Source organism: Cervus canadensis, chromosome 14 (genome assembly GCF_019320065.1).
Source record: "Cervus canadensis isolate Bull #8, Minnesota chromosome 14, ASM1932006v1, whole genome shotgun sequence".
In the NCBI taxonomy this organism is placed as follows: Eukaryota; Metazoa; Chordata; class Mammalia; order Artiodactyla; family Cervidae; genus Cervus; species Cervus canadensis.
Window position 1 is genome coordinate 42,412,970 of NC_057399.1, and position 26,492 is coordinate 42,439,461.

Sequence of the window (26,492 nt, forward strand, 5' to 3'; positions counted from 1 at the left end):
GTCTGACACTTTATGACCTCATAGACCAGCATGCCAGGTCTCCCTGTCCCTCACCATCTCCTGGACACTGTGTAGTGGTATCTTATTACTGTTTACTTTCTAACACTTCTAAATACGCCACGCCTAAAGACAGAATTAAGAGATGAGAACACAGTATCGCCTATTTTTAAGATGTCTAACACAGAAAATAATTCAACATTTCCTTCACCCACATGTGAAAACATTTCATGCCTGTTTCTACCCACCTGCAGAAGTTGCAGGGAACAGAGGAAACAACTGTGGCTTAGGGAAAGGAAGATCAGGTCTGAACACCGCTCTGCTAGGCAGGTAACCTTGGACCTTTTGTCTAATCTCCCTGATCCTGTTTCTAGTCTATAAATAGGAGGTTATAGAGGGTGGGCTTCCCCGGTGGCTCAGAAGAAAAGAATCCGCCTGCCAGTGCAGGAGACGCAGGAGACACGGGTTCGATCCCTGGGTCAGGAAGATGCCCTGGAGGACGAAGTGGCAACTAACTCCAATGTTCCTGCCTGGAGAATCCCATGGACAGAGGAGCCTGGCAGACTACAGTCCATGGGGTCACAAAGATTTGGAGATGACTGAGCGCATGCGCGCGCGCGCACACACACACACACACACACACACACACACACATACACACACACACACACACACACACACACACACACAATAAGCCCAAGTTTTCCAAAGTCCATAGCAAGTTGATAATATTTTTCTAACAAAGCAAAGAAAACTTTACAATGAAACACACTAAAAAATGTGCCTAGCACAGACTCGACCACTCGGAATGATGAACAGCATTATCCAGAATTGCTCTTGCCTTAACTGGCCACTGCTACCCTGACAATTTCATGTTACCTCCCCCAGAGAACACTCTAACAACGATAGCTCCTCAGATGGCAGAGGCTTTGTTAGACACTGGCCACATTTGAAGGATGTTTTCTCTCCTACAGGAGTACTGCGACGCTCCTTTCTTATAAACCATTCTGACTAGAGCATAATGCTAATATAACAGGACTCATCATGGAACCTCTGCCCTAATCTCTGTGGGAACATCAAGGAAACAGCAAAAGGAGTCAATTTCTCCCAGCCATCTGATCAACATGCTGAAGATATGTTGGATTCTAATAGTCCTAAATGTCCACATTTAGGACATTCCTGAATTCTAGTAGTCCTAAATGTCTACAAACCAAACATTTTCTATACTGTAAAACATCATCGTTATTTTAAAGGTATCAAAATTACTGACCTTGAGAAAAAAATTAGTAGCTTATAGAAAAATAGAAACTCTCACCATGGATGATAAGAATATAAACTGACCTAATTCTTTGGAGAAAAATTGGTGATATCTATAAATGTTTTCTATTTTCAAACCCTCGGTCCCAGTAACTCCACTTTTAGCCATCTATCCTATGAAATACTAGCAAAAATGCAAGAAGTTATATGTACAAGAATTTTAGGCCAGCATTATTTTTAGTAGCAAAAAAACAATATAACTGTCCTTCGATACAGAAAAACTAATTTATGCTATTTGTCCTAATGAATGCTACATGGCTATTAAGTAGAATGAAGTACATTTTATATGGGTTGACCTGGAAAAAGTCAATGCCGAAAATCACATTGTAGCACATGTATCACATGCTTCTGTACTTGCAAAAAATGAATAATAATAAATTACTATAAAAATCCTATGTATATGTTCTGCATATATTTGTATATGTACAGAGAAGAGTGTGCAAGGCATGAAAACCAACTGTTAACAGTGGTTATTTCTGGAGGGTGAGTGATGATGGGGAAGAGAAAAAGACATTCCATTTACTTATATTATTCACTTAAATGTTGATTTTATGAGTATGACCATGTTTTAACTTTTCAAAGAAAGGAAAATACCCACTCTTTTAAATGCCCCTTACCTTCAGTCAGCTGTTCCAAAGATCCTCTTGAAAGAAGACTTGAGAAAGACTCTACAACTGTGCATTTCTTCCTGTATCTGCACAGAAGAAGTAGAAGAGATGAGAAGTAGAAAGAAAAAAGTAACAAATCAAGCTCATTTTCATTTCACATCCATTTCAGTTGTAATCTCACCAAAGGGTCACCAGAAACAGAACTCTAAACCCTAAAATCTGCAGGGCAGAGACCACCGTTTTGAAACCTGCATACCCAGTTCCCAGCACTGGCAACCTGTGGGCATTTAATACAAGCTCACTGAACATGTTTATGTGTGTGGACAAACCTACATATAACAGTCAATACTGGGAGCTTTCCTGGTAGCTCAGTCGGTAAAGAAACTGCCTGAAGTGCAGGAGACCCAGGTTCAATCCCTGGGTTAGGAAGATCCCCTGGAGAAGGAAATGGCAACCCACTCCAGTATTCTTGCCTGGAGAACCCCATGGACAGAGGAGCCTAGCCAGGGTACAGTCCATGGGGTCGCAAGAGTCGGACACGACTTAGTGATTAAACCAAACCCAACCAATACTAACTCTGTCATGCCCCTTCCCTGATCTCTGTGGCTAAAATCAGGGTTTTTGTGGTTAAGGGTCACTTCACCACTGGTTAAGAATGCGGTTAGAGTGCAGTGTTTGGAAACTCTCTTCATTTGAGGGGCTAGAAACATAATTACAAGAGGGCATAATTTCACTGTTAAAATTCACCAATGCTAATTAACAGCTTCTGCTAGAGGCTTCATATACACACAAAACTGAAACTCCATGTCATTTTCACCAAGAAAAACTGTTCAAATATGTCCATTTAGGCAAATAAAAGACCCGCTTCTGCATTTACAGAGTTTCCCACGTAAAAATGCTCCTTGGTGGGCCTGGAGTACCAGGCCAACATGTTGTACCTAATCTATCCACCAGGGGGACCCCAAGAGATGCTTGCTGCTAACCCCGCTGAAATCCTCAGCACTTTTCCGTAGCTCAAATACCAAAAAGAAAAGAGGAAGGTATAGATGCCATGTGCTCAGCCACACCAGCATCATAGGATAATTCCTTAGGGGAAATATTTTTAATCTCTCACAAAAGTACAGGAGGCCAGGAAGCTCTGATGCTCTAAGTCCTTTTCTATAACCATGGCCAACTTCCCACAGAGCTCTCAGTGAAGCAAAGAACATCCATTTTTGTAACACAGACAGAAAAGTTTTTAGGCATATCTCAAGTATTTAATTAGTCAGCTCATACTTTTGGCAGGTTTGTAAGGCGTCCTTCATGGCAGAAATGCCGTTTTGGATGTCCTGTTGCTCGAAGGTCATGACAGCCTGCAACACCACAATGGTACTGTAGCCCAAGGCATGGTACATGCTCTCCTTAGCCCTGGGAAGAACGTGGAAATGACTGCATTTCAATTCAACTGAAAAGCATTCAGGTCTCATCTGACAACAACCACAGGAAATTCTAGTTCATCCATGGCTTGACTTTCACAGTAACGACTTTCACTCCTGCACCATGATCACTGAAATAACGTGGACTATTAAAGACATGCCCCAAAAATACTCAAGCACTGGGGACTTTCCAGTTCAAGTCCAGGCAGGCAGCAGGAAACGACAGGTTGAAGCAGAAAGCGACATATGCTTTTCCCTGTTTGAGCACAAGGGGGCAGCCTGCTGATTCATTTCTTAGAAAATGCTTCTAAGCAATCCTAATTTTTCCCAGTTATACAAGAAGCAGTCCTTAGCTCTGAAATAAGTGTAAAATAAAAGCCATTGAAAATATATTTTATGACACAGAAATTATGAAAGATAAGGTTTATTTAAAACCATCCCCTCCCTTCTCCCAGGCAGAAACCATGAGGAAGCAAGATCTGGACAACCAGTTAGGTCAGCCACAAAGGGCCGAGACAAAAATTCATGGTAGACCTCTTACCAAATCTCATCTCATTATCTAGGAATCCTGATTAAAGTTCTTGATGATTCATATTATCAGTAAGAAGTGCTTCAATTCTTGAGGACATTTAGTCTCAACAGATGGTACAACCCAGACTCTCAGGCTGTGAAAACTTCACTATGTCTTTCCTCAAAACTTCTCAATCTATGTTCATTAGTTAATTATAAGATTTACAATATCAACGTGCGGTTTTGTTTTTAATTAAAATACAATATACAACAGCCTGCTGCTCTGCAAAACAAATACAAGCCACATTTATTCCTTCCCCACCAGAAAGAGTCTAAACATCCTTTCAGAATCTGCAGTTAGTCCCAAACAGTGAGGGCACTGCTGATTTAAAAAAGAAAACAAACAAACAATATGCAAGGAATAAGAGCAACCCAATGTAAATCAGTAATTGTGGTTTTTAAACGTCACCTTTTAAAAAAAAAAATTCTGTATTTGAAGTATAGTTGATTTACAGCGGCTTCCCGGGTGGCTCAGGGGGTAAAGAATCCGCATGCAATGCAGGAGCCACAGAAGACTTGGTTCGATCCCTGGGTTGGGAAGATCCCCTGGAGGAGGAAATGGTACTCTACTCCAGCATTCTTGCCTGGGAAATCCCACGGACAGAGGAGCCTAGTAGCTACAGTCCATGGGGTCTCAAAGAGTTGGACACAACTGAAGCGGTTTAGCAGACAGCACACATGCATAGCTGATTTCCAATGCTGTGTAATTCTCACATTTCAAACCAAAAGTTCTTCCAAGAGGAAAAAAAGTATTTGAGTGGGGAAAAAAAAAAAAACATGTTTAACAGTGAAACATTCAGAAAGATCAGAGGATATAAAACTAGACTAAATATAAGATCATGTTGTTTACTTTCATTCCATATTATGACCAGTGTGGGTGTCAGTGGAAGAGGAAAAAAGGAGCCTTTTTGAATAAAAAACACAGGAGACAGGCAGGAAGAATAAGAGAGGGGAAATAAGGAGAGAATGACTGGCAGAGAAGGAGGGAGAGAGGAAGACAGACGGACACAGAGACAGAAGATGATCTGAAGGACAGGCAGACATCTGAAGACTAAACAAGACAAAGGGGAAAAGGTGGCAACAGGCAAGGTAGAAAATGTGAGTGTTGGATGGAGACAGCACTGGGTAACTTCCTCAGGCCAGGGGCTTCACCATCTATTTTGTTGTCTATTCCTAACCTCTGAAATGCTAACTGATTGCAACTCATCTAAATCTCAGAGTTTAATGTGCCTCAGTAGGCACATTACTTTAAGTCCCGTACATACGAACCTTTGAGAACATTCAAAGATTCGAATGTGCGTTCTATCAACATCAGGAATCAGTAAAATTTCAGCTTGCCCTCCATCTCCTATTCCTGATGATTTTTTAGCTCTGTCATTGCCCACCTCCTCTCCCTCCTCCAGGCAGTAACTCTTCTTGCCTGTTCACTGGATGCCGGCCCCTGTATGCCAACTGTTGTACTCTACTACTGTACTTTTCAAGGTACTGTACTGTAAGATTTAAAATGTTTTCTTTTTGTGGTTTTCATATATTATTTGTGTGAAAAGTATAAATGTATTACAGTACGGTATTATATAGCCAATTGTGTTAGTTGGGTACCTAGGCCAACTTTGTTGGACTTATGAACAAACTAGACTTATGAATACGCTCTCAGAACGGAATCTGTCTGTATGTAAGGAACTTACTGTAATTTCTAAGAATCAAAGTCAATGACCAGAGTCACATCACCCTCCCCACCCTACTGACTCCTCAAAGCAAAGAGTCCCACTCTCGTGCCCACAAGGTAACCATCTTGAAATTATGATATGAGGTCTAAGTTTCATCCAGGTCAGTGACTGTGTTTGAAGGCATGCTGCTGCTGCTGCTGCTAAGTCACATCAGTTGTGTCCAGCTCCGTGAGACCCCATAGACGGCAGCCCACCAGGCTCCCATCCCTGGGATTCTCCAGGCAAGAACACTGGAGTGGGTTGCCAGTTTCTTCCCCAGTGCATGAAAGTGAAAAGTGAAAGTGAAGGCATGAGGTAAGCTTATTCCTGGCAAGCTCCAGTCACACTGCACAGAGGGGCACTAGGGTCAAAGGGAGGCCTAGGAAGAAGGCTAAGCATAGGTTTTCCTGCCACACCATCAGAATGGATAGGTACTAGTCACTGAAATGGGGCTTCCCAGGTAGCTCAGTGGTAAAGAATCTGAGAGCTAATGCAGGAGATGCAGGTTCGATCCACAGGGCTGGGAAGATCCCCTGGAGGAGGAGATGGCACCCCAGTCCAGTATTCTTGCCTAGGAAATCCCTTGGACAGAAGAGCCTCATGGGCTACAGTTCATGGTGTCGCAAAGAGTCGGACACGACTAACCCTACACATGAGTGCTGTTAATTGAAATGAAACTGATGTATCACATGAATCAGGAGTCACAAGAATATTTTCATTATCTTGAATTTCTTTTTAGCCTCCAAGATTAGCATATTTTAGTTCTTCCCATGTCCATTTCAAAGGAAACTTTTCTCAAACATATTTAAGTTCAGAGGAATACCCATAAAAATATTTCATTGAAGAAAACCAAATGAAGCTCTACAATACTAATAAGATGACGTTATTTGAACAAGTATAGAAAAAGACAGGAGAAAGAATCAGAAATGCTCTAATGATTAAAGTTCACAAGACAGGTTTCTTAACTGGATATTAAAACCAATCAAAAGAAGTCTCAACTAAATTAGCTTATAAATATTCAGATGGGAACGCAGAAAAATTAACTGAAAAGTATGACATCAGAGACAGAATCATCAAAAACATATGAAAAACATATTTTATACAAAAGAAAATTAATTACCATGGTCGAAGCAATTCTAAGGCATCTGTAAATTTGTTACTTAGAAATAAGTTCAATGCCATTGCACATTCTTCGAGGCCACTCCTAAGATCCACCTTAGTTGACAGTGACCTAAAGATCAAGAAAAAAAAAATACACAGAATTTTTACAGTTTTTACTTGTAGCAAGTTATCACAGGGAGTGTGTGGGTATGTACACTTTGGAGACAAAAAGACAGACTAGAACTCTAACTCTGCCACTTACTAGTTGTGTCTTTAACCCCTGAAACTTGACTTTCTCATCTGTAAATGGGAATACCACCACCTACTTCATGGGACTGTTTCAAGAATGGAACTAATTGACAATTAATGCTCTTAGCAGCCACTTAATAAATGATTAATTACCCCCATCACTTCAAAAAGCACAAGCATAGGCACTATCTCTATTCATGAGGGGAAGCAGAGGTTATTTTGTTTTAGTTTGATTATGTAGGGGTAAGAATGTGCTTCAGGCTTCCCAGGTGATGCAGTGGTAAGGAATCTACCTGCCAATGCAGGAGACTCAGGTTCAATCCCTGGGTCAGGAAGATCCCCTGGAGGAGGAAATGGCAACCCACCCAGGTACTCTTCCCTGGGAAGTCCCATGGACAGAGAAGTCTGGTGGGCTACAGTCCGTGGGTTCGCAAAGAGTTGGACACGACTGAGCATGCACGCACGCACTCAAGAATGTGGTTGGTGAAAAACTGCATCGTCCAAAATCTAAAGAAGACTCCACCAGGTTATTTGTTTTTGCCTCCACAGGAGCTATCTTACAGCTTTGTAAATTATATATAACAGATAGCAAGGCAAAATAACTGTTGTCTACAGATCTGTGTTTAAAGAGAGACAACAGGCCCAAGATGGAGTCCCTTATGCTAAGACTCACCAGGACCTAACCAGTTTCAATCTTCTCCAAGAATGTGACCTATAACCAGTCAACCTGGAATATCCTGAGCAGCACTAGGAAGTCTGCTGAAAGGCCCCTCCCACTCCCCCTTAGGAGAGAAACCTAGCCTAAAACAATGCATTCTTGGCTAACAACTTCCTTCTTTCCCCTGTTTCCTCTCAGCCTAGAAAAACCTTTCCTTTCCCGCAGCCTGAAGGAGCTCCTTTCAAATGCTAGTTGGGATTCTGCCCAATTCACAAAGAGTTTAATAAAGACAATCAGATCTTCAAATTTATGCTATTGAACCTGTTATTTAACACATGTAAATTCTGTCCCAGCCTTCAATTGACTTCCTGCCTCCACTATAGAAGAAGCCAGTTTTGCCTGAATTTGCACATTCATTTCAACATTCCTTTACTCCATATAAATTTGTGCTGTTTTGATATCGCCTTCAAATCTGTTTTAACATCTGCCCAGTTCCCTCCCTGATTAATGAGTTAAGCAAACTTTTTAACATCTGTTCATGTTTACATCTGTGTGAGTCATAATTTTACCCTTTTTAGAAAATCATGTAAACTACTTATGATTGACAGAAAATCCGCCCTTTCAAACAAGAGCCATCTCTAGAAGTGTTGCAGAGAAGCCAATTCGGACTCCATGTTGGAAATTGTTTCTTTGACTTGCTTTTTCATTGTTTTTGTTATTATAATCATACGTAGTAGCCTGCCTCAGAGGACCCTGCCCCTCTGCCTGACTGTAAACTAAAGAGCCTTTGTTCGGCTCACAGAGAGAGAATCTGACTCTGCCCACCTGTGAACAGAAGGGATTAATACACTCCTTCCAAAGGCTGACCCTTCCTGGATACGTTCTGCAAAACTGAAGATTCTTTTTACTTTACTTCTTCACTGTCTCTCCCTCTACATTCTGTCCTTTGACTTCAGTTCCTCATATGCTTCTCTCTCTCTCTCTCTCTCTCTCTCTTTCTCTCCCAGATTTAATAAAAAGAACCTGGCATCTAGGCTCCAAAAAGATGGTTACTTTGAGACACTAATCTGCCATCTCCTCGGTCAGCCGGCTTTCTGAATAAAGTCATTCTTGCCTCAACACCTTGTCTCTCAGAGTCATTGGCCTGTCAAAGCAGAGTTAGCTTGGACTTGGTAAAAAAATGTTTTGTGTAACATTTCTTCACAAGAAAATAGGTCAGTAAGGAGACAAGCAGTACAATGTTTCATTTCAATGCACCCAAAGTTGAACTTCTGAGCAACCAGTCCGCTCCATATTCACTTTTTAAGCAAGAAAACAAAGTCCCACTTCAGTTACTCATCTTCCAGAAGCCGGTTCCGAAATTGCTACAGGGAACCACCCACTCTCTGCTCCAAGGGCTTCTCATGGCTGGTTCCTTCTTGTTTTTCAGATCTCAGCTCAAAAAGCAGGGAATCAGAGTGCCTTGCTGATCCCAGCCCATCTTATCTCCCTGTTTTGTACGCTTCATACCTCTTATTACCATCCAAAATATCTTGTGCCTATATTTGTGGACCTGTCTTTGGCTACCTTTTCTCTCTAGGATATAAATGCAAGGAGGTTGTTTTCATCACTGCTGCACCCCGAGGGTCTTTGCTTGTACCTAGAACATAGTAAATCTGAGTAAGTAAGTACTGTTGACTCAGTAAGTATTGCTGAGTGGGCAGGTGAGGGGAACAGAAAGGCTGCTCTGGGTAGAGACAAAATTCCTCATGCCTGGGACCTGAAAGCATATCTCCTCCAGGATGGTGCAGACAGGAGACAAGCTCTTAGAAAAGGAGTGAGCTGCAGAGCTCAGAAATTGTGATGGTTAATTTTATACATCAATTTGAATGAGTAAGGAATGTCCAGATAGCTGGTCCAATACTACTTCTGTGTCTGTGACAGTGTTTCTGAAAGAGATTAGCCTTAGAATTCGTGAACTGAGTAAAGCAGATGGGCTTTCCCAACGTAGGTGGGCATCACTCAATCTGCTGAGAGCCAAAACAGAACAAAAAAGGCAGAGGAAGGATGAATTCGCAATCTCTTCCCTCTTTGAGCTGGGACATCTATCTTCTGCTCTCCTCTGCTCCTGGCTCCCGGCTCGTCGGGCTTGAACTGGATTGCACCACTGGCTTTCCCGGTTCTGCAGCTTGCTGACAGCAGATCCCGGGACTTCTTGGCCTTGATAACCACACGAACCAATTCCCATAATAAATCAATCTCTTTCCCTCTCCCTCAATCTCTCTTGATATATCGCTCCTATTGGTCTTGTTTCTCTGAGAAACCTAAATACTAACAAACCTCTCAGGAAGGTTCTTCACAAGTTGCTTAGCACCTCCCATATGAGTCCACCATAGAATTTTGTCAGTGTTGCTTCCTCAGCATCTCTTGGATTCGTCCTGCGACACCTCCACTATCCGCCAAGTGAGCAGTCATTTGCTGCCCAGTGTCTACAGACATCTCTCTTCCCTCACTTTCTCCCCCCACCTCCCCGCTCTCCCAATTAAATCTCTACCCAAAATTCATTCAACTAACATTAGAGAGTTCTAACTATGCACCAGGCACTCTTCCAGGTTTCGGAATACAACACTGAACCAGACCCACAGGGTCCCTGACTGTGGAAGCCCTGTCCTTCTCCTGAGGAGGGACGGCAGACTGAGGAAGACCAGTAACTCAGATGACCTCAGCCTGCAATAAGTCATCTGGGAAAGAAACTGCTGGGGAAGCAGGCGGGATGAGGCTCCACATTACAGAGGATGCTCATGGAAAGCTCTCAAAGAGGGGACATCCGAGTGCTACAGAATGAAAGCAGATATGGGAATAGCTCGGCTGAGGGGAAAAGAGAGATTCTAAACTGGGCATGTGGTGAGCATGGCAGACAGTGAGGGGAAATGAGGATAGAAATCAGGCAGAAACCAGAAGCCACAGGGGCAGAGAAGATGGATTTTACTCAAAGAGCAAAAGGAAATTTCTAGCTCTGAAATCCCCACTCTTTCTCATCACCCCTTCCCTTCACCCAGTAGGTTTTCCAGTGGACCTTTCACCTGTTCTCTTAATTCCACTCCCACCAGTTCTCTCAGCACAGCTCATCTTTTGTTACCAGGAAACGGGCTGGAAACAGATATGGTCCCCGTGCCATACAAACAACCACCTGCGCATCTCAGCTGGCCACACTGGCCCCTGGGGGGATGTATTTGCAAGCCCAGCTTAGAAGGAGAAGCAAACGCAGGTGTTCAGCACCTCCCAACACAATGAACTCAGCCCTTCTTAGCACTTTACTAACCTGCTCACATGAAACTAAGCCTCCTTCCCCTCCAGAATATCGGTCCTACCGTGTATTCTACAAGGAATGACCAAGACAGCAAGTGTCACTTCGACTAGAACTTCTCAGACATCTTGGGGTCAGTGGTTCTGTCCACTTCCGCCGCCACCACATTAGCTGAGAGCTTCATCACATAAAGTCTGAATTCTGAAATAGTCTCCAAAAATCCCCCCTGATTCTACTTTGATTAGGTGGCTCTCAAACTTTAGCGTGCGTTCAACTCACCTGGCACTACTGGTAAAGAACCCGTCTGCCAATGCAGGAGACCTAAGAGATGCGCATTCAATCCCTGGGTCAGGAAGATGCCTTGGAGGAGGAAAAGGCAACCCACTCCAGGATTCTTGCCTGGAGAATCCCATGGACAGAGGAGCTTGGCAGGCTATGAGCCCAGGAGTTACAAAGAGTCAGACATGACTAAAGTGAATTTGTACACATACACAACTCACCAGAGGGCTTGTTAAAATATGCTGCTCAGCTCCACCACCAGAGTTTCTGACTCAGTAGGCCTGTAGTGGGCCCAGCAAGTTCCCAGACAATACTATTCTGCTTTAATTCACCCAGGATACCACTCTCAGACTATTCTTCCTAAAACAGATGTTCAGTCATACTACCTCCTTAGATTAAGGACCTCAAGTGGCTGCTCACACTTATCACATAAAGTTCAAACCCTTCTGCCCTGCCCACCACACCTGTCCAATCGGACTAGAGTGACAAGTACTACTATTTAAAAACAGCCAAGTATCTCCAGCAAGCTCGTGACCATGGCATCCTCCTCCTCAAGCCTGATGTGATGTAAGAAAACCCCTGGGCTGGCGATCAGAAGTCATCATGGTCATTCTCAAGCTGTAACTTTCAGAAAGTCACTTCATGACTGCTTCTGTGTGTCCACAGATTTGAAGCGATGACCACAAAACTTCATAAATGTCTGAATGAAACTTCCGCTACTAGTGCCCCTAAGGACACAGATTAATAACTTGAACTCAAAGAATTCCAGAGTTGCAAGGCATTTCAGTTAGCCATGTGCTCCTCGGAGCATCAGGATCCTTCTACGGAAATCCTTCCTGGCTCTTTCAAATTGAAGTATAATCAAAAGAAACCATGGTTGTCAATGCATTTTGTGAGGCTAAACAAACGAGAGGAAATATAACCAGGGAGGCAAATGGGCTCATTAAAGATGCTCTGGCCAGGAAATGAGAAGACAGAGCACCAGGATACAATTCAGCATTTCCTGGCTGTGGCTCCTTGGGTATGTCACCTGTCATCCAGGACTGCTAGCTTGTGAAATAGACTACACTCCCTCCTTGACTACCACACAGCTTGGTATGGAGGAGCAATACATTGGGTGTTGGTAGAACAAACAGTCACATGAGAAATAAGTACTACATGAGGTAAGGTACTATTATTCTCTAGGCGGTCTAACTACCCACATACTTGCTCAATTTTGGAACACTGCTCTGCTTTGCAGATGTCTCTCTGGGCTGTTTCACAATAAATTTACAAGTACTTACTTTTACAAATGCATTAGAAAACCTGTTGATTAAAAGGCAGAGTAGGAGTTTTCATTAATTTTTTTAAAGAAAAATCTTAATTTTGAAATGAAACCTAGGAATGCAATACTTGAACACACCTTTACACGATTTCTTACATTTCCTTTCTTTTTCTTCCTTTATAGATCTTTAACTTCTTCCTCTCTGCCCCCTTTCCAACTCAGAAACATGAACAAACCTCACTCGTTTCTACTTAAAAATCAGCAAAAAAAGATAACTTTCTCTTGATTCTGTTTTTCTCCTGAACCTCTCCCACTCTTTCTCTTCATGGACAAGAGCTTCAAAAAGGAGTTGATTCTCACTTTCCCTACTTCTCTCCTCCCGTTCATCTTCAGCCACTACAGTTTTGCTCCTGCCGCAATTTCCTTGAAACCGTCAAAGCTAAAGGTCTCTAATGACCTAACTACAAATACAAAAGATGCTTTCCAGTCTGTATCCATATAGACCTCTTTACAGTACCTGGCTCTGCTGACCTTATTCCAGAACTCACCTCTCCCCAACCCACTGTGCATACTGCAGCCACCATCTCACGGAATCTTCCTGTCCCTCAAACCTCCATAGCTCAGCATGCTATCATTCCATTAGCTGTTCTTCATTGTTCATTCACAGGGCTCCTTTCTCCACTCTCATATGTTTTACTCTCTCTTAGAAAGAGCATGTACAGTTCATGCCTTCAACAGCTACCCGTATGTTGAAAATTCCCAGTCTACTGATCCAGCCCAGATCTCTTATCTCTGACTGCTACATACACCCTTTATTCATCATAGCTTTCAGTAATATTTTAATTTAATCTCAGCTTTCAAACTCAGCACTATAAATGTTGAAGCAGTGGTTACCTAGGAAACTATTGAATCAGTTGGAGAACAATTATGAGGGAGGAATACATATTTCTGAAGATAGCTCAGATTTCCATAAACAGAGACATATGAAATAAAAAAGTAATGTGGAAAATAAATGCCTTCAGATCCTAAGAAGTTATTTTCAACTCCATCTCCATTCCTCGATCCTTGGAATATTGCACCCCTTCCTTATATTGTGGGGGTTGAGTCCTAAGAAAAACTGCCAAGTGCACAAATATTGTGAACACACTCAAAAATAGCTGAAATTTCAAATGGAAAATCTAAAATGCTGACGATGTACTGTATGATTTAAAATTTAATAAGCATGTAAGGACAGATAGAAAGCATTTTTTCATGGTACTAAAGCCTTAAAAGAGTTGTCTTAATAACCAATAAAGGAGCAACTTACATATTCAAAAACAGACAGCTGACTAAAATAATTCTAAAATAGGCAGGAAGGAATAGTACTTAATCAAATATGATATTACAAAACATATTCAGTGGAAAGGGAAAATGTCATGATATGCTTCAAAAAGGTAACCAAAGAATAAAATTAATATGATTCCCGAGGGTGGGATGTTTCAAGAGAACAGCATCGAAACATGTATATTATCTATAGTGAAACAGATCACCAGCCCAGGTTAGGTGCATGAGACAAGTGCTCGGGCCTGGTGCATTGGGAAGACCCAGAGGGATTGGGTAGAGAGGGAGGTGGGAGGGAGGATCGGGATGGGGAATACATGTAAATCCATGGCTGATTCATGTCAATGTATGACAAAACCCACTACAATATTGTAAAGTAATTAGCCTCCAACTAATAAAAATAAATGAAAAAAAAATATGATCCCAATTTAGAAAAAATTACTAATAATATCTCTATATATGAAGAGAAAAAGAAAGAATACACACCAAAAAAGCTTTAGTGATGGTAATACATATTTTATCTCTTCTTTGTGCTTTTCTATATTTCCTGAATTTTCTCTGATAATTTCGTAAAATGCCCTTTTAAGTCAAAGTTACAAGAAGAATATAATAAGAAAAATAATCATAATATTCAATGAAAAACATTTGACCACACCTATATCCAGCAGCACATGCCTACTGGATATAGCGATGAAATACACCAAAATTCTAACAGTCTGTATTAAAGTGCTCATAATTCTTTCCTCCATCTTCCCCTCCGCCTTCCCAGATGCCTGGCAATATGGTTATATTATTTTACAATAAAATTAATAGTTAAACACTTTTAAGATAAAAAAGGCCCCAAAGGGAGTTGTGACCCAAGAGGTAGATCTGGTTTTGTTTCAGCTTTTAAGTAACAGGGCCATCTACTCACTAAATGCCTTAGCATAGCTGTCCTCTTCCTTTCTGGCACCAGGGACAGGTTTTCGGGAAAACAATTTTTTCACGGATGACGGGGGGAGGTGTTGGAATGATTCTCACAAGGAGCCTGCAGCCTAGAGAGCTCGCAAGCGCAGTTCATGTAGGGTTCGTGCTCCTATGAGATTCTAATGCTGCCACTGGCCTGACAGGAAGTGGAGCTCAGCAGTAATGCAAGCTCCAGAGCGCGGCTGTAAATACAGATGAAGCTTCGCTCATTCACCTACTGCTCACCTCCTGCTATCTGGCCTGGCTCCTAACAGGCCATGGACTGGTACCGGTCCGTGACCCCGCCGTTGGGGACCCCTGCCCGAGCAGCTCAGAGAAGCCTTCCCTAATTTGTAAAATGAGCACTACCCCTGCCCAGACCTCTCCCCACCTTGCGTGTGCATGCTAAGTCGCTTCATTTGTGTCCGACTCTTTGCGACACCATTCCTATTGTCACATCAACATCACAATTTACCAAAAGGTTGGAGTGCTCTCCCCAGCCCCCCAGGAACACCCACACCCTCTTCCTGACCTTTTCACATTAGATGTTCGGTGCTGTCCCGGTGCCTGTTTTGAATCAAATGATGAGAAGTGCTGGCTGCTTGTTGCCATATCTACACGAGAAGGCCTGTTGATAAAAAGGCAGTGAGGTTTTCATTTCTTTGTCTTACAGGAAAAATCTACATATATTCAAGAACACAACACAATCCCTTCAGTTATTGATAATATCTCACCTCCATTTCTTACCAATTTTGCAAATCAAACAGCAAAATATACTCAATTACAAAGTGAATATTCCTGAAATACAGCCGCAATAAAATAAACTTATTTTTCTTTTCATTCCAGTCCAACAAAAAAGAAATTCATGAAATCGCCCCCTCCCAAAACTCTCCACCCAAATGTAACATTGTAGCTTGTATATATCCTTCCAAATCTTTTCCCATGTGTATCTATATATATTTCTATCTCTAGTTTTCTTAACTGAAATGGAATATTATTTTAGAGGAGGAAAGAGTTTCCATCAACTCTCTTAGGGTCCCTGGCTGGGTCTGAAAATCAAACTGACAAAGACAGATCAACAAGACAAAAGCATAAAAATGTGAAGTTATACACATACATGTGAATCTCCAGAAGAGACTGAAGAAGACCCAAAAAGTGACCAGAGCAGAAATCTTTTCTACCTTTCAGACAAAGAAACAATATATTTGTGACGAATTGGCAGGACAAATGGTAAAGGGCTAGGAGTAAATGGTAAAGATGTAACTAGGAAGATGAGGGTTAATCTAACAAAGTTTGTCTGCAGACCCTCTGAGCTGTAAGAGTCTGTCTCCAGTAAAAAGAGAATTTAGGTCCTACTTTTGGGCAGAAAGAGGGAATTTTTTCAGTTTTTACTGCTTCTTAGTTGACTTCAACTCAAAATGATGTTTATGTCAAAGAGGCATAGGCATTTCAGGATAGCATATTTGGTTTCCTTCATTATATGCTTAATTTATCCTGAATCCACTCTTCTCAACACAGAATTGCTCTGCCATGGTAACTGTCCACACAGCAATCTACTGAATAGAGGGAACATATTTGTTACCCATCCCTCATTTTGAGGCATGTTAGGTGCTCCCAATATTTCACAATTACAAACAATACTAAAATAAGCCCCTTTACTCACTTTCCTGATTATTTCTTAAGGATAAATTCTGGAGGTAAAAGGCGTGCATTTCGTAAAAAATCTTACATTTAAAAAACCGCCTATTTCCCATGATATATACCCCACAGAATGTTGAGGTAACACAGAAGATGTGGAGACCAATCTGGTTTGCAGAATCTTAGGCCACTTTTTGACCCACATCTACCCTCACAGACACCCATGGAGGCAAGTCCTCTGGAGAGAAGGGAACTTCCACGGAGCTTAAGAATAAGTCCTGCCCTGTGTATAACAGAATCTCCAACCTCCCACTGATGATTCACCTTCCCCACACACAAGCTATAGAGCAGAGAGGGAAAAGTTACTGACCATTCCTGTAGGAAAGCTTTTTCTTTCTGTGTTTTTAATTCTAAAATGTCAGTGCCTTTATTGTAGATTAAGTAGAGTTTGATTGTATTCTACCTTCTGACTTTCCAATACCCGGTAATATTTTATATCCAACATTCATCTTTTCTTGAACATATCAAGTTCCCTAAATTTTATGCATCAAATTAGAGGAAATCAAGGTTCTTGTTACTAGAGTGGCTAGCTGTGGGTGGTGAGAGACAATAAAATGTCAAGGATAAGAGGAAATGTATCTTAAAGGAAGGTTATTTTCCATCACAAGAACTTTTTACCAGAAGAATCAAGGAAGTGCTAAGCACTCAGATAAACCAGACTCCAGGGCAGTGACTGGCATCTCTGTTTACAAGCAAGGAAGGAGAAAAGACAGATTCAAAGGGCTGTCTAACCTTTTGGACCATTCTTGCCTATCTGTTCCCTTATAGGTTCATTTATAAGGGCTAGAAAAACATGTTCTTTAAAATGTACATTAAAATGCCCCCCTGTTTGTCATCTGCCTTACCTTTAATTTTAATGTTCTCCCCAACATTGAAATTTTTATTTAATCAAAACTAGTCATTTCCCTTTAATATTTCTGATTTTCAAGACATACTCAGAAAAACTTTCCCTCCACAAAGATTATATAACATAATTTTCCATGTTGCTTACTTTCTAAATATTTAATGTGTTGATCCATTCATAATTTAAGTATATGCTATAAGATCATGTGTGCATTTTTCTTATTCTTTTGCCATTTTTTCCAAGATAATTTTTAAAAACCCATATCTTTACCCCAATGACTTGACATACTATAAATATACATATAAAATACTGAATTAATTAAGTCCTGTTAAAATCAAGTCTGCTGTGCCAGGTAAAGGGTGCACATTTCAAAGCTATAACTATAGCATCTTTATCAAGCATGAAAACACTTGGATTTATCAGAACTTAGTAATTATTAAAAACAATACTAGGGTTTTTTAATTTTTCTGAGGTAGAAGAGCTTAGTTTTTTATGCTTTTATATATATATGTATATGAAGTCCCAGACATTCTACAGTATTTTCAAATTTATATTAATAGCACAATAAGTACATCATGCTACAGATTTTTTTAAAATAATCGTATTTAGATCTAATTCACTCATTTAAACTACTATCTAGTATTTTATCAAGAACCTCTTTTTCCTTTTTTATGAGAAATTCTTCAAATACATGGAGAAAATGGTTTAACATGCAGGTATATCTCAAATCCACTTGGTGTACAGTGTGATCTAAACTTAAGTATTTCCCCTATGGATAGGCAATTATACCAATAGTAATGAATAGCCTCTCCTTCAGCTATTCATTAGATTCTAAATAATACAAAAGAAAGATTGCATGCCTGCTCAATCAGGCATTGAGGTAGGCTCAATTGTATGCCTACCATCTTAGAGCACAAAAAGGCCCACCCAAGGAATATTTCATTTTGTAGGGGATATACCTTTGATTTGTTATTTTCTATACATTAAGGTCTATATTTTATAAAATAATATGCTAATTTGTAGATTTTTTTGGTCTGACACATATGCAAATACTTTGATAAGGTTATGGTTTTTTCGCCTTGTAGGAAATTAATCAGTTTTGTATATTTGTATATAACAAATCTTATTCAAACATTCTTTCTTCAGTTCCCCCAAATGCTCTTGGAAAAATTTTAACCATCTTGCTGATTTTGTCATTGATAAGTAAATCTTTGACATGTGTTCATGTTATACTCATCACACTCCAATCTGCTGAATGACACTGTAATCTCTAACCCAGGGCAAGTTTTCATACATGCAAAAAGCAGTTTCAGGCACTCTTTTGATCCATTCACGTATCTGCCTCTGTTTGCACCAGTCACACAATTTTCATTTTCATGGCTTTCTTATATATGCCAGTGGCCAAATCCTCTACTACCTTAAATGCTCTTTGAGAGGGTGTTGGCGGGAGGGGTGGGTCTTGGGCTGCTATTGCAATTTCATTCTTATTTATTAATTTTAGAATCAGTTATTATAAAGTTACAAAAGAAGTCTGCTGAGTTTTGAGTGGGACGTCATTACATTTTCAGAGATTTTACCGAGAACTGCTATCTTTACAATATTATATTTTCATACCTATACACGTTTATCCAAGTCTTCTCTTATTTTCTTGAGTAAAGGAAGGAAACATACATAAGACACTGCACTAAGGTACATGCACCCTCGCAAAGATGCCATGCTAGATGTTCCTTATGTTGCTTTAGTTTTAGAATGTGTTCCACCAAAGTAAGCACAGCTATGAAAAACTTAACAGAATGACTTGCCTGTTCCACTTTTGAGCAAAACCTAGATGTTATGCCCAGATTTTAGAAAAAATGTATTTTTAGCTAAAGAAAAATTTTGTTATTTGGTTTATAGAGGAAAAATATCATATTTCATTTATACTATCATTATGCTAGAAAATATGTCCTTATCTTGCCCTGATTTTACTGCTTTAACTTTTTAAACAGCTTTATCGAGACGTTATTCACAGACCACTCAATTCACTCATTTGAAGTATACAATCAATTGTTCTTAATATTCATAGATAGTATATCACTTTCATCATTATCTAATTTACATTTTGTCACCCAAAAGATACTCTATATCCATTAGTCATCACTCCCCATTTCCCTCTACCTCTAGTCCTAAGAAACCACTAATTTACTTTCTACATGTATAAATTTGCCTTTTCTGGACATTTTATATTAATGATATTAAGTAATATGGTCTTTCATGATTTGTTTTTTTCACGGAGCATAAGGTTTTCAAGATTCATTTGTGTTGTTGTATGTATCAATGTGTCATTCTTTTCTATTGCCAAATCATAATCCATTGTTATAGATATAACACACTTCATTTGTCATTTCATTAGTTGATAGGTACATGGGTATATTTCTACTTTTGGGCTATTATAAATAATGCTGCTATTAACATTCATGTACCAGTGAGAGCTGTCAGGCCATTTTCTAAAATGACTGTGTCATTTTACATTCCTACCAATAACATATGAAATTTTCAATTTCTCCATATCTTGGACAACACTTGTTACTGTCCATCTTAGGGTGTATTATAGTGTTAGGCAGTTAGAATAGGAAAAAGGAGTCCAAAATGGCAGTGGCTAAAAGACAAAGGGAAAAGCCTGTGAAAAGGGAAAAAAAGAAAAATCGGAGAGCCTGAGTGTTCTGAGACCCTCGGGTGAAACAAACACGCCCTCTTCCTGGTGAGCCTTAATTTGCAGAGGGCAGGCTTGCGGGGAGGAGACAAACATATAAAAAGAGGAAGCCAAGCCAGGTTGGGGCCTCTCCTTTGGGATCCACCTGCACTCAAGTCTCCGGCGTGTACTCTTCTTTGTTGCCGAATAAAACCTTAAGCTGTAATCGAGCTGTAACACTGGTCTGCAGTTTCAAATCTTTGTTTTGCAAAGACAGAACTGAGGAAATTACACTCGCTCCCAACTTGTGACTTTGACTTGCATTTGCCTAATGACTAATGATACTGAGTAGCTGTTTGGGTACATATTGACCTTTGGAGAAATGTCTATTCAGATGCTTTGGCCATTTTTTAATTGGGTTATCTGTCTTTTTATTACTGAGCTTTATACTGCTTTAATTTCTAATCTCTCGGTAGAACTAGTCTCAAATGAAAAGCTTACAACTTCATTGTTTATACTTTTTCTCTCATTCAAATCACAATTAGTAGAATCAATACAAAAATTTCCCCCAATAAATCCAACACAATGGGCTACGTTCCTGCACGATGAAATAAAAGCGAGCCCATTTTAAAAAGAAAAAATGAAATAAAATTTCAAAAATTAATAAAATGACACAATAACCTTAAAGCTTTTCCATCAAAGTCAAAATCTCTTTAGGGGACAAGAGGAATGAATGGAGAAAGACTAACAGATATACTCTGGGAGGCACCATTTATATAATATAACCTACAGTCTGAATCCACTCCAGTTTTCTTGCCTGGAGAATCCCCATGGACAGAGAGCCTGGGAAGCTACAGTCCATGAGGTCACAAAGAGTCAGACACAATTGAGCCACCGAACACACCACCAGCACGGTCTGAATGGTACCCACTGGAGTTATGAACGCAGGACTCCAGTGGACACCACCACCAGATTTTCAGTGAATCTACTGCTTAATATTATTGACCATATAACCCAACTCATCTTACTAAAGAAAACTGCTCATCAGACCAAATTCTGTCCTATGGATGATGTTTTCAAATAGCCATCCTCATGGCCAGTGATCAGAGGAAAAGGAGAGGTGCTACTTATGCTGCTGGGAGAGAAAGAACAGCCCAGAAATTACCAGGCACTCCCCCAAAATACATGTTACTGTCAACTTCACCCCCAACCCTGTCACCAGCACTATCAGAATCAAAGGAAAGAAATTTCAACATTTTTTTGCCATACTAGTCCTGACCTTTAGAGGGAAGCCATAAAACTCTAAAAAAATGCCAAAAAGAAAGCATCAACGTAAAATATAATTCTTCTATTAGGTGAGAGACTAGTAGATTTATAAACTAGATAAACTACCCCTAAATAATACATGCTTAGACTTATTACAAAAGTTTCCTCAATCAAAATTATAATCCTTCATATCATCTGAAGAACTTGGGTGGTTTTTATATTCTTTGTGCTTTTCCATAAAAGGAAGAGCTCGGGAAGCTTGACCTGGAAGAAAGAAGACTTAGAGGAGAGCAGAGAAGAAGAAAGAACACAAGGGCTATTTCCAGACACTTCCCTCCCTTATTCACTCGGAAGGTTACAATTCATCCTTCTAGACCAGCGGTTCCAAACCTTTTTGGTGCCAGGGACCAGTTTCATGGAAGACAATTTTTACATGGACCTGGCATGGAGGGATGGTGTCAGGACAATTCAAGCACTTATATTTATTGTGCACTTTATTTCTAACCTTAAAGCCACCACTGATCTGACAGGAGGTGCCAGGTCCATGGCCAGGCAGTTGGGGACCCATGTTCTAGGCCACCTTTTCTGGAGCTGTATCTTACTCCCAAAGGATTCAGAAAAATACATAACAATGTGTATCCAGAGAAAGAATAAAACACAAATGTGGCAAAATGCTAAAAAAGAGATTCAAGGTGGACAGAAGTTCTCTGCATGATTCTCATACTTTTTCTCAAAGTATGGAGATACTGCAAAATAAAGCTGTTTTTAAAAGACAGCTCTGGTGGCAAAGGGCAGAGAACAGGGATCAAATGAGAGCGGCCACTGGCCTCTGGCATCTGTGGACCAGCCAGCACCAGTGGACAACGCCAAGCCCTCGGGGTCATGGGTGCACCAACAGGTCCAGCCACCGCAGGTAACTCAGAGGCAGGCACAACAAGGACAGAGGTCACTGCAAAAATGACCGATGGGACGCTCGACCAGAGAGTAACACCCAGATTGGGCTCCATCCCCGTGTCACTTCCTCCTGCCCCCAGAGGCCATCTGGGAAGGAGGGGAAGGAGGGGGAACCTTTGGGATGGGAGATGTCAGCCTGACGCAGAGTTTAAATTTTTACTTGCATGGGCATTTACCTCCCCTACTCCATCAGGAAAACCTGAGACTCTCCCAAACAGGCTGTCTGAATGTTGAACAGATGATGTCATCTTTAATTGACAACTTAATGTTTTTTTTCTCATCCTCAAGGGAGATGAGAGTTCCAAAGCAAAGTGAGCACAGTTGAAAAGAATGAAAATTCATTTTTGGATGAAAGATAAAGCTTGCCCAGACCCTACTCACTGAAAACATGGAGGGTGGGACTTACTGTCTCTTTAGAAAATAGAAAGGACCCCAACAGATGCTGTTTTCCTTGCCCACAGTCACAGCAGATCACTGACAGAGTTGGAAGCTAAAACCAGAGGCTGCATCTTTTCAACGTATTTCCTTAGGCAAAGCAAACTGTACTCCTTCACTTTATTCAAAACAAATAACAACAGGATGTTAGTTGGCAAGAGATATATACAGCTCCTGTTTCATTTTGCTGGTTTTCTTTGCTGATTTTTTTCAAACTTAAATGAAAATTCCTTCCCTACTGCAGGGTTCTCTTATTTCTAGTGGAAAACTTCTACCAAATCTATTAGTGATCCTTCTTCAGTTCCCCACTGTAGTGTGATTTAGGAGAAAGCACGATGGACACAAGCAGAATGCTGGGTTCTGTCCTAGGTGTGCAAGCAATGAGATTTTGGGTCAGTCGCTCACCTCTGCCAGGGGCTGGGAGGGGCGGCCTGGGGAGAGGAAGGTGGAAGCAAGCGGGGTGCGTAGGCTACAATTTGATGTACGTATAGTTTCAGTTTTACAAACAAAAAGAGTTGCAGAGATGGACAGTGGTGATGGCTGCACCACATTATGAACATACTTAGTGCTACGGAAGCAGTGGTAATGATGGAAAAGTGTATATGACATGTGTTTTACAACAATAAAAGAAAATGAAGGGAAAAAACTGCACATACACACAAAAGCCAGAAGTGGGCTAAAAATTCTTTTGTCCTGTTTACCTCACAGGAATGTTGCAAGGAAGCAATGCATTCCACTTTGTAAAATCACTTTTTAAATTGAAACATGACATAAATGTGGTCTGATGTTGTTAAAAGAGTTAAGTGATTGGGGCCAAGAACTCCCCATTAGACAGACCACTGCACTCGGCTACTCAGCAGTTTGAGCTTCCCGCAGAGACAGCCAGAGGCCACTTAGCAGCACTCTGTCATTTTCATCAGTCCCTCCAGGTAGGGATGCAGACCTTCTCAGGACACAGAACAGATGCAGCTTTTCAGCATGACACTGAATGAGGGTAACGTTATCATTTCTTTTAAAACACCACCTAAAACACAGAGCAAAAAAATAAATAAAAACCTTTCTAAAACACAAAGATGAAAAAGTTTGCCTTTCATTTAGCTCGTGATCCATGAAGGAAAGAAAACCCAACGCTACCCAAAAGTACCCAAAAGTTTTCCAGGCTAGAGAATATGTCTCTCCTCTGGGTTTCATGGTCAAAATTTAAAACTCATCACAGTATGATGAGTGGTCTACTTTTCAGCTGTTGTGAGTAGATGATGAGCTTTTTAAGGTCAGGAATTCTCTTAGTCCAGAGAAGCTCAATAAATTTTGACTGAATGAATGACATTTGTATTGATTCTATATATGTATTAGCACCCTTGTGCCAAATACAGTCTCAATTCTTGTATTTTATGTCACATATGTAAATCATGGAAAGCACCCATGATTATATGATCATGGAGTCCTCATTCACAAGCAAGCAACTGTCAGTAAATATTAGGGCTTCCCCCACACACATCTGGGCTTCCCTGACGGCTCAGCCGTGAAGAATCCACCTGCAATGTAAGAGATGCAGGAGACGGGGGTTCAATCCCTGGGTCAGGAAGATCCCCTGGAGGAGGAAATGGCGACCCACTCCAGTATTCTTGCCTGGAAAATCCCATGGACAGAGGAGCCTGGTGGGCTATCATCCATGGGGTCACAAAGAGTCAGACACGACTGAACAAGTAAGCACGCACGCACATACATCTATCAGAGGAGACAGGCAAAACAGAAGGGGAAACATAAACACACAAGTAATTAAGTGCCAACGTTTAATTTTCTTTAACTCTTCAATGTACAGCTGTTTTCAGAGTTGGTATATTGTATATATTCAGCCTGTGGTACCAAGTGGGCACATACAGTGGTTTGTTATACAGCAATGCTATTGCCAAAAAAAAAAGCCTACACTAATATTAAAGAGGTATGATGGCACATAAATGCTACGTATTAAGGCCTGATTTGCTGGCTCATGGAAAAGGCTCAAGTTCTGCCACATCCACCAACTAAGAAGATAATGACTATAGCCCCAAACCACAAGAGAAATTCAAATCTTGGTCCCATACTTCCCTGCTTTCTAAAATATAGCATCTGTGATGCCCTGCAATAAGATACTCTATAACCCACTAATCTAAAATGATCACCAAAGAAATCCATTCATACCACTTGAATGGTCATGAAAGACTTTCCACACCTGTGAACTGATGAAATCGCAAAAGAAAACCAAGCCATGTATGAAATCCATGCCAACCTCATGTCCACATAATTTGCCCGTAGGTGAGTCCTGCCCTTTTGAAAATAAGCCAAAGACGTAAATGTAAATTTAGTTGAAAAGTAGAAAGCAAGTCAAAACAACAGGAGGATCTCTGAGCCTGAGGTCAAAAAACCTAAGCATTTTTCATGACACATGTCTGCAGAATACACTGAAATTTCATTTACAAAAAGGGAGGGGGGCTGCCTACATCCCCTCAGTCAACCCAAGGCTAAGAAACACAATAAAACAGATCTGCCAACTTTCAGCATGATGGAGTCATGGTCAGCACCTTGAATGACTGTGGACAACTGATTTAACCTATCCACCTCACTTTTCTCACCAGTAAAAGGGGAAATTAATTAACACAGTAGTTGCTTAAGATCCAAAACAGACTCACCATGGGTACTGGGCCTGACACAGAAGACATTTTAAGAAGAATCTAGCCTATTTCTTTGCCATTTCTAGCCTATTTCTTTAAGACATGAACATCATGACACAGCAAAGAAATGCTAAACCTCCCTCACTGCTTTGTTCAGGAAACCACATAGAGCCTCAAAATGCCTTATCTCACGATAGGCCTCAAAGACTTCTGCAAGTCAAATGAGAGATTTGGTGCAAAAAAAATGGGAGATGAAAACTATATACAAGTCACAAGTGAGTGATATGTTTGTTTATAAGTTACTGGGCTGGAAATCAAAACATACTTCCATAAAAACAATGATTGATATATATCTATACCAATATATATATCTCTATGTATATGTGTTAAACATGTGTATATATATACATAAATATATGTACACACACACATATATATAGCATAAATCTCTATATACATTCATATGTACAGGCACACAAATATGTTAAATTCTCAACCTAAGCCATCAAAGCCTATTTAAGCGCTAAATTATTAACAACTGGCCAGAGTCTTAGAGCCAGGAGCAAGGTGACTCCACTGTTCATACTTTAGTGACACTTCAGTGGCTCATCACTGTCCTTGCCACAGCTTCTTGGCAACGAACCTTGGCACCTGTCTTTCACTAACCAGCCTATCCTCACTAGAACTGCAGAGCACCCAAGCTTCTGGACAAACCCTGAAGAGATCATGGTGAAGGGGATCAGAGTATGTCACCCCAAATGGCATTTTCACATAAAGAGTATTTTGAGTTGAAGGCAATTAGCTCTCTGCTCCCCTCCTTTCTTTCTAAAATCAGGGCATCAATTTCATTTATTAAAGATGTTTCCCTCTCCCACACCAGGAAGCAAACTAGTCCAGAGATGACTCTTACCACCTGAGAGGATTCTCATCTGTATGTGTGTGCCTGCGTGCATGCTCAGTCGCTTCAATCACGTCCAACTCTTTGCGACCCTATGGATTGCAGCCCACCAGGTTCCGCTGTCCATGGGATTCTCCAGGCAAGAATACTGGAGTGGGTTGCCATGCCTTCCTCCAGGGATCTTCCTGATCCAGGAATCGAACCCGCGTCTCTAATGTCTCCTGAATTGGCAGGCTGGTTCTTTACTAGTAGTGCCACCTGGGAAGCCCCTTATCTGCATGAAAACCTTACCAAACAATTCTTATTTAGCATACATTTTCTAATCATCTTCCCATAACTTACCCTCATCCAGTAGCCCCC

General features: G+C 40.7%; 1 protein-coding gene across 1 annotated transcript in view; it reads right to left on the bottom strand.

Annotated features, from left to right (window-relative positions):
* Nucleotides 1-26,492, bottom strand: part of TTC39B (tetratricopeptide repeat domain 39B) — a 141,151-nt gene that overhangs the window by 47,969 nt on the left and 66,690 nt on the right. The window contains exons 3-6 of the mRNA XM_043486747.1: nucleotides 15,248-15,343; nucleotides 6,734-6,844; nucleotides 3,198-3,329; nucleotides 1,932-2,008 (exon numbers count right to left, since the gene is read on the bottom strand). Of these exons, the coding sequence (XP_043342682.1) occupies nucleotides 1,932-2,008; nucleotides 3,198-3,329; nucleotides 6,734-6,844; nucleotides 15,248-15,343 (416 nt within the window). The remainder of the gene's footprint in view (nucleotides 1-1,931; nucleotides 2,009-3,197; nucleotides 3,330-6,733; nucleotides 6,845-15,247; nucleotides 15,344-26,492) is intronic.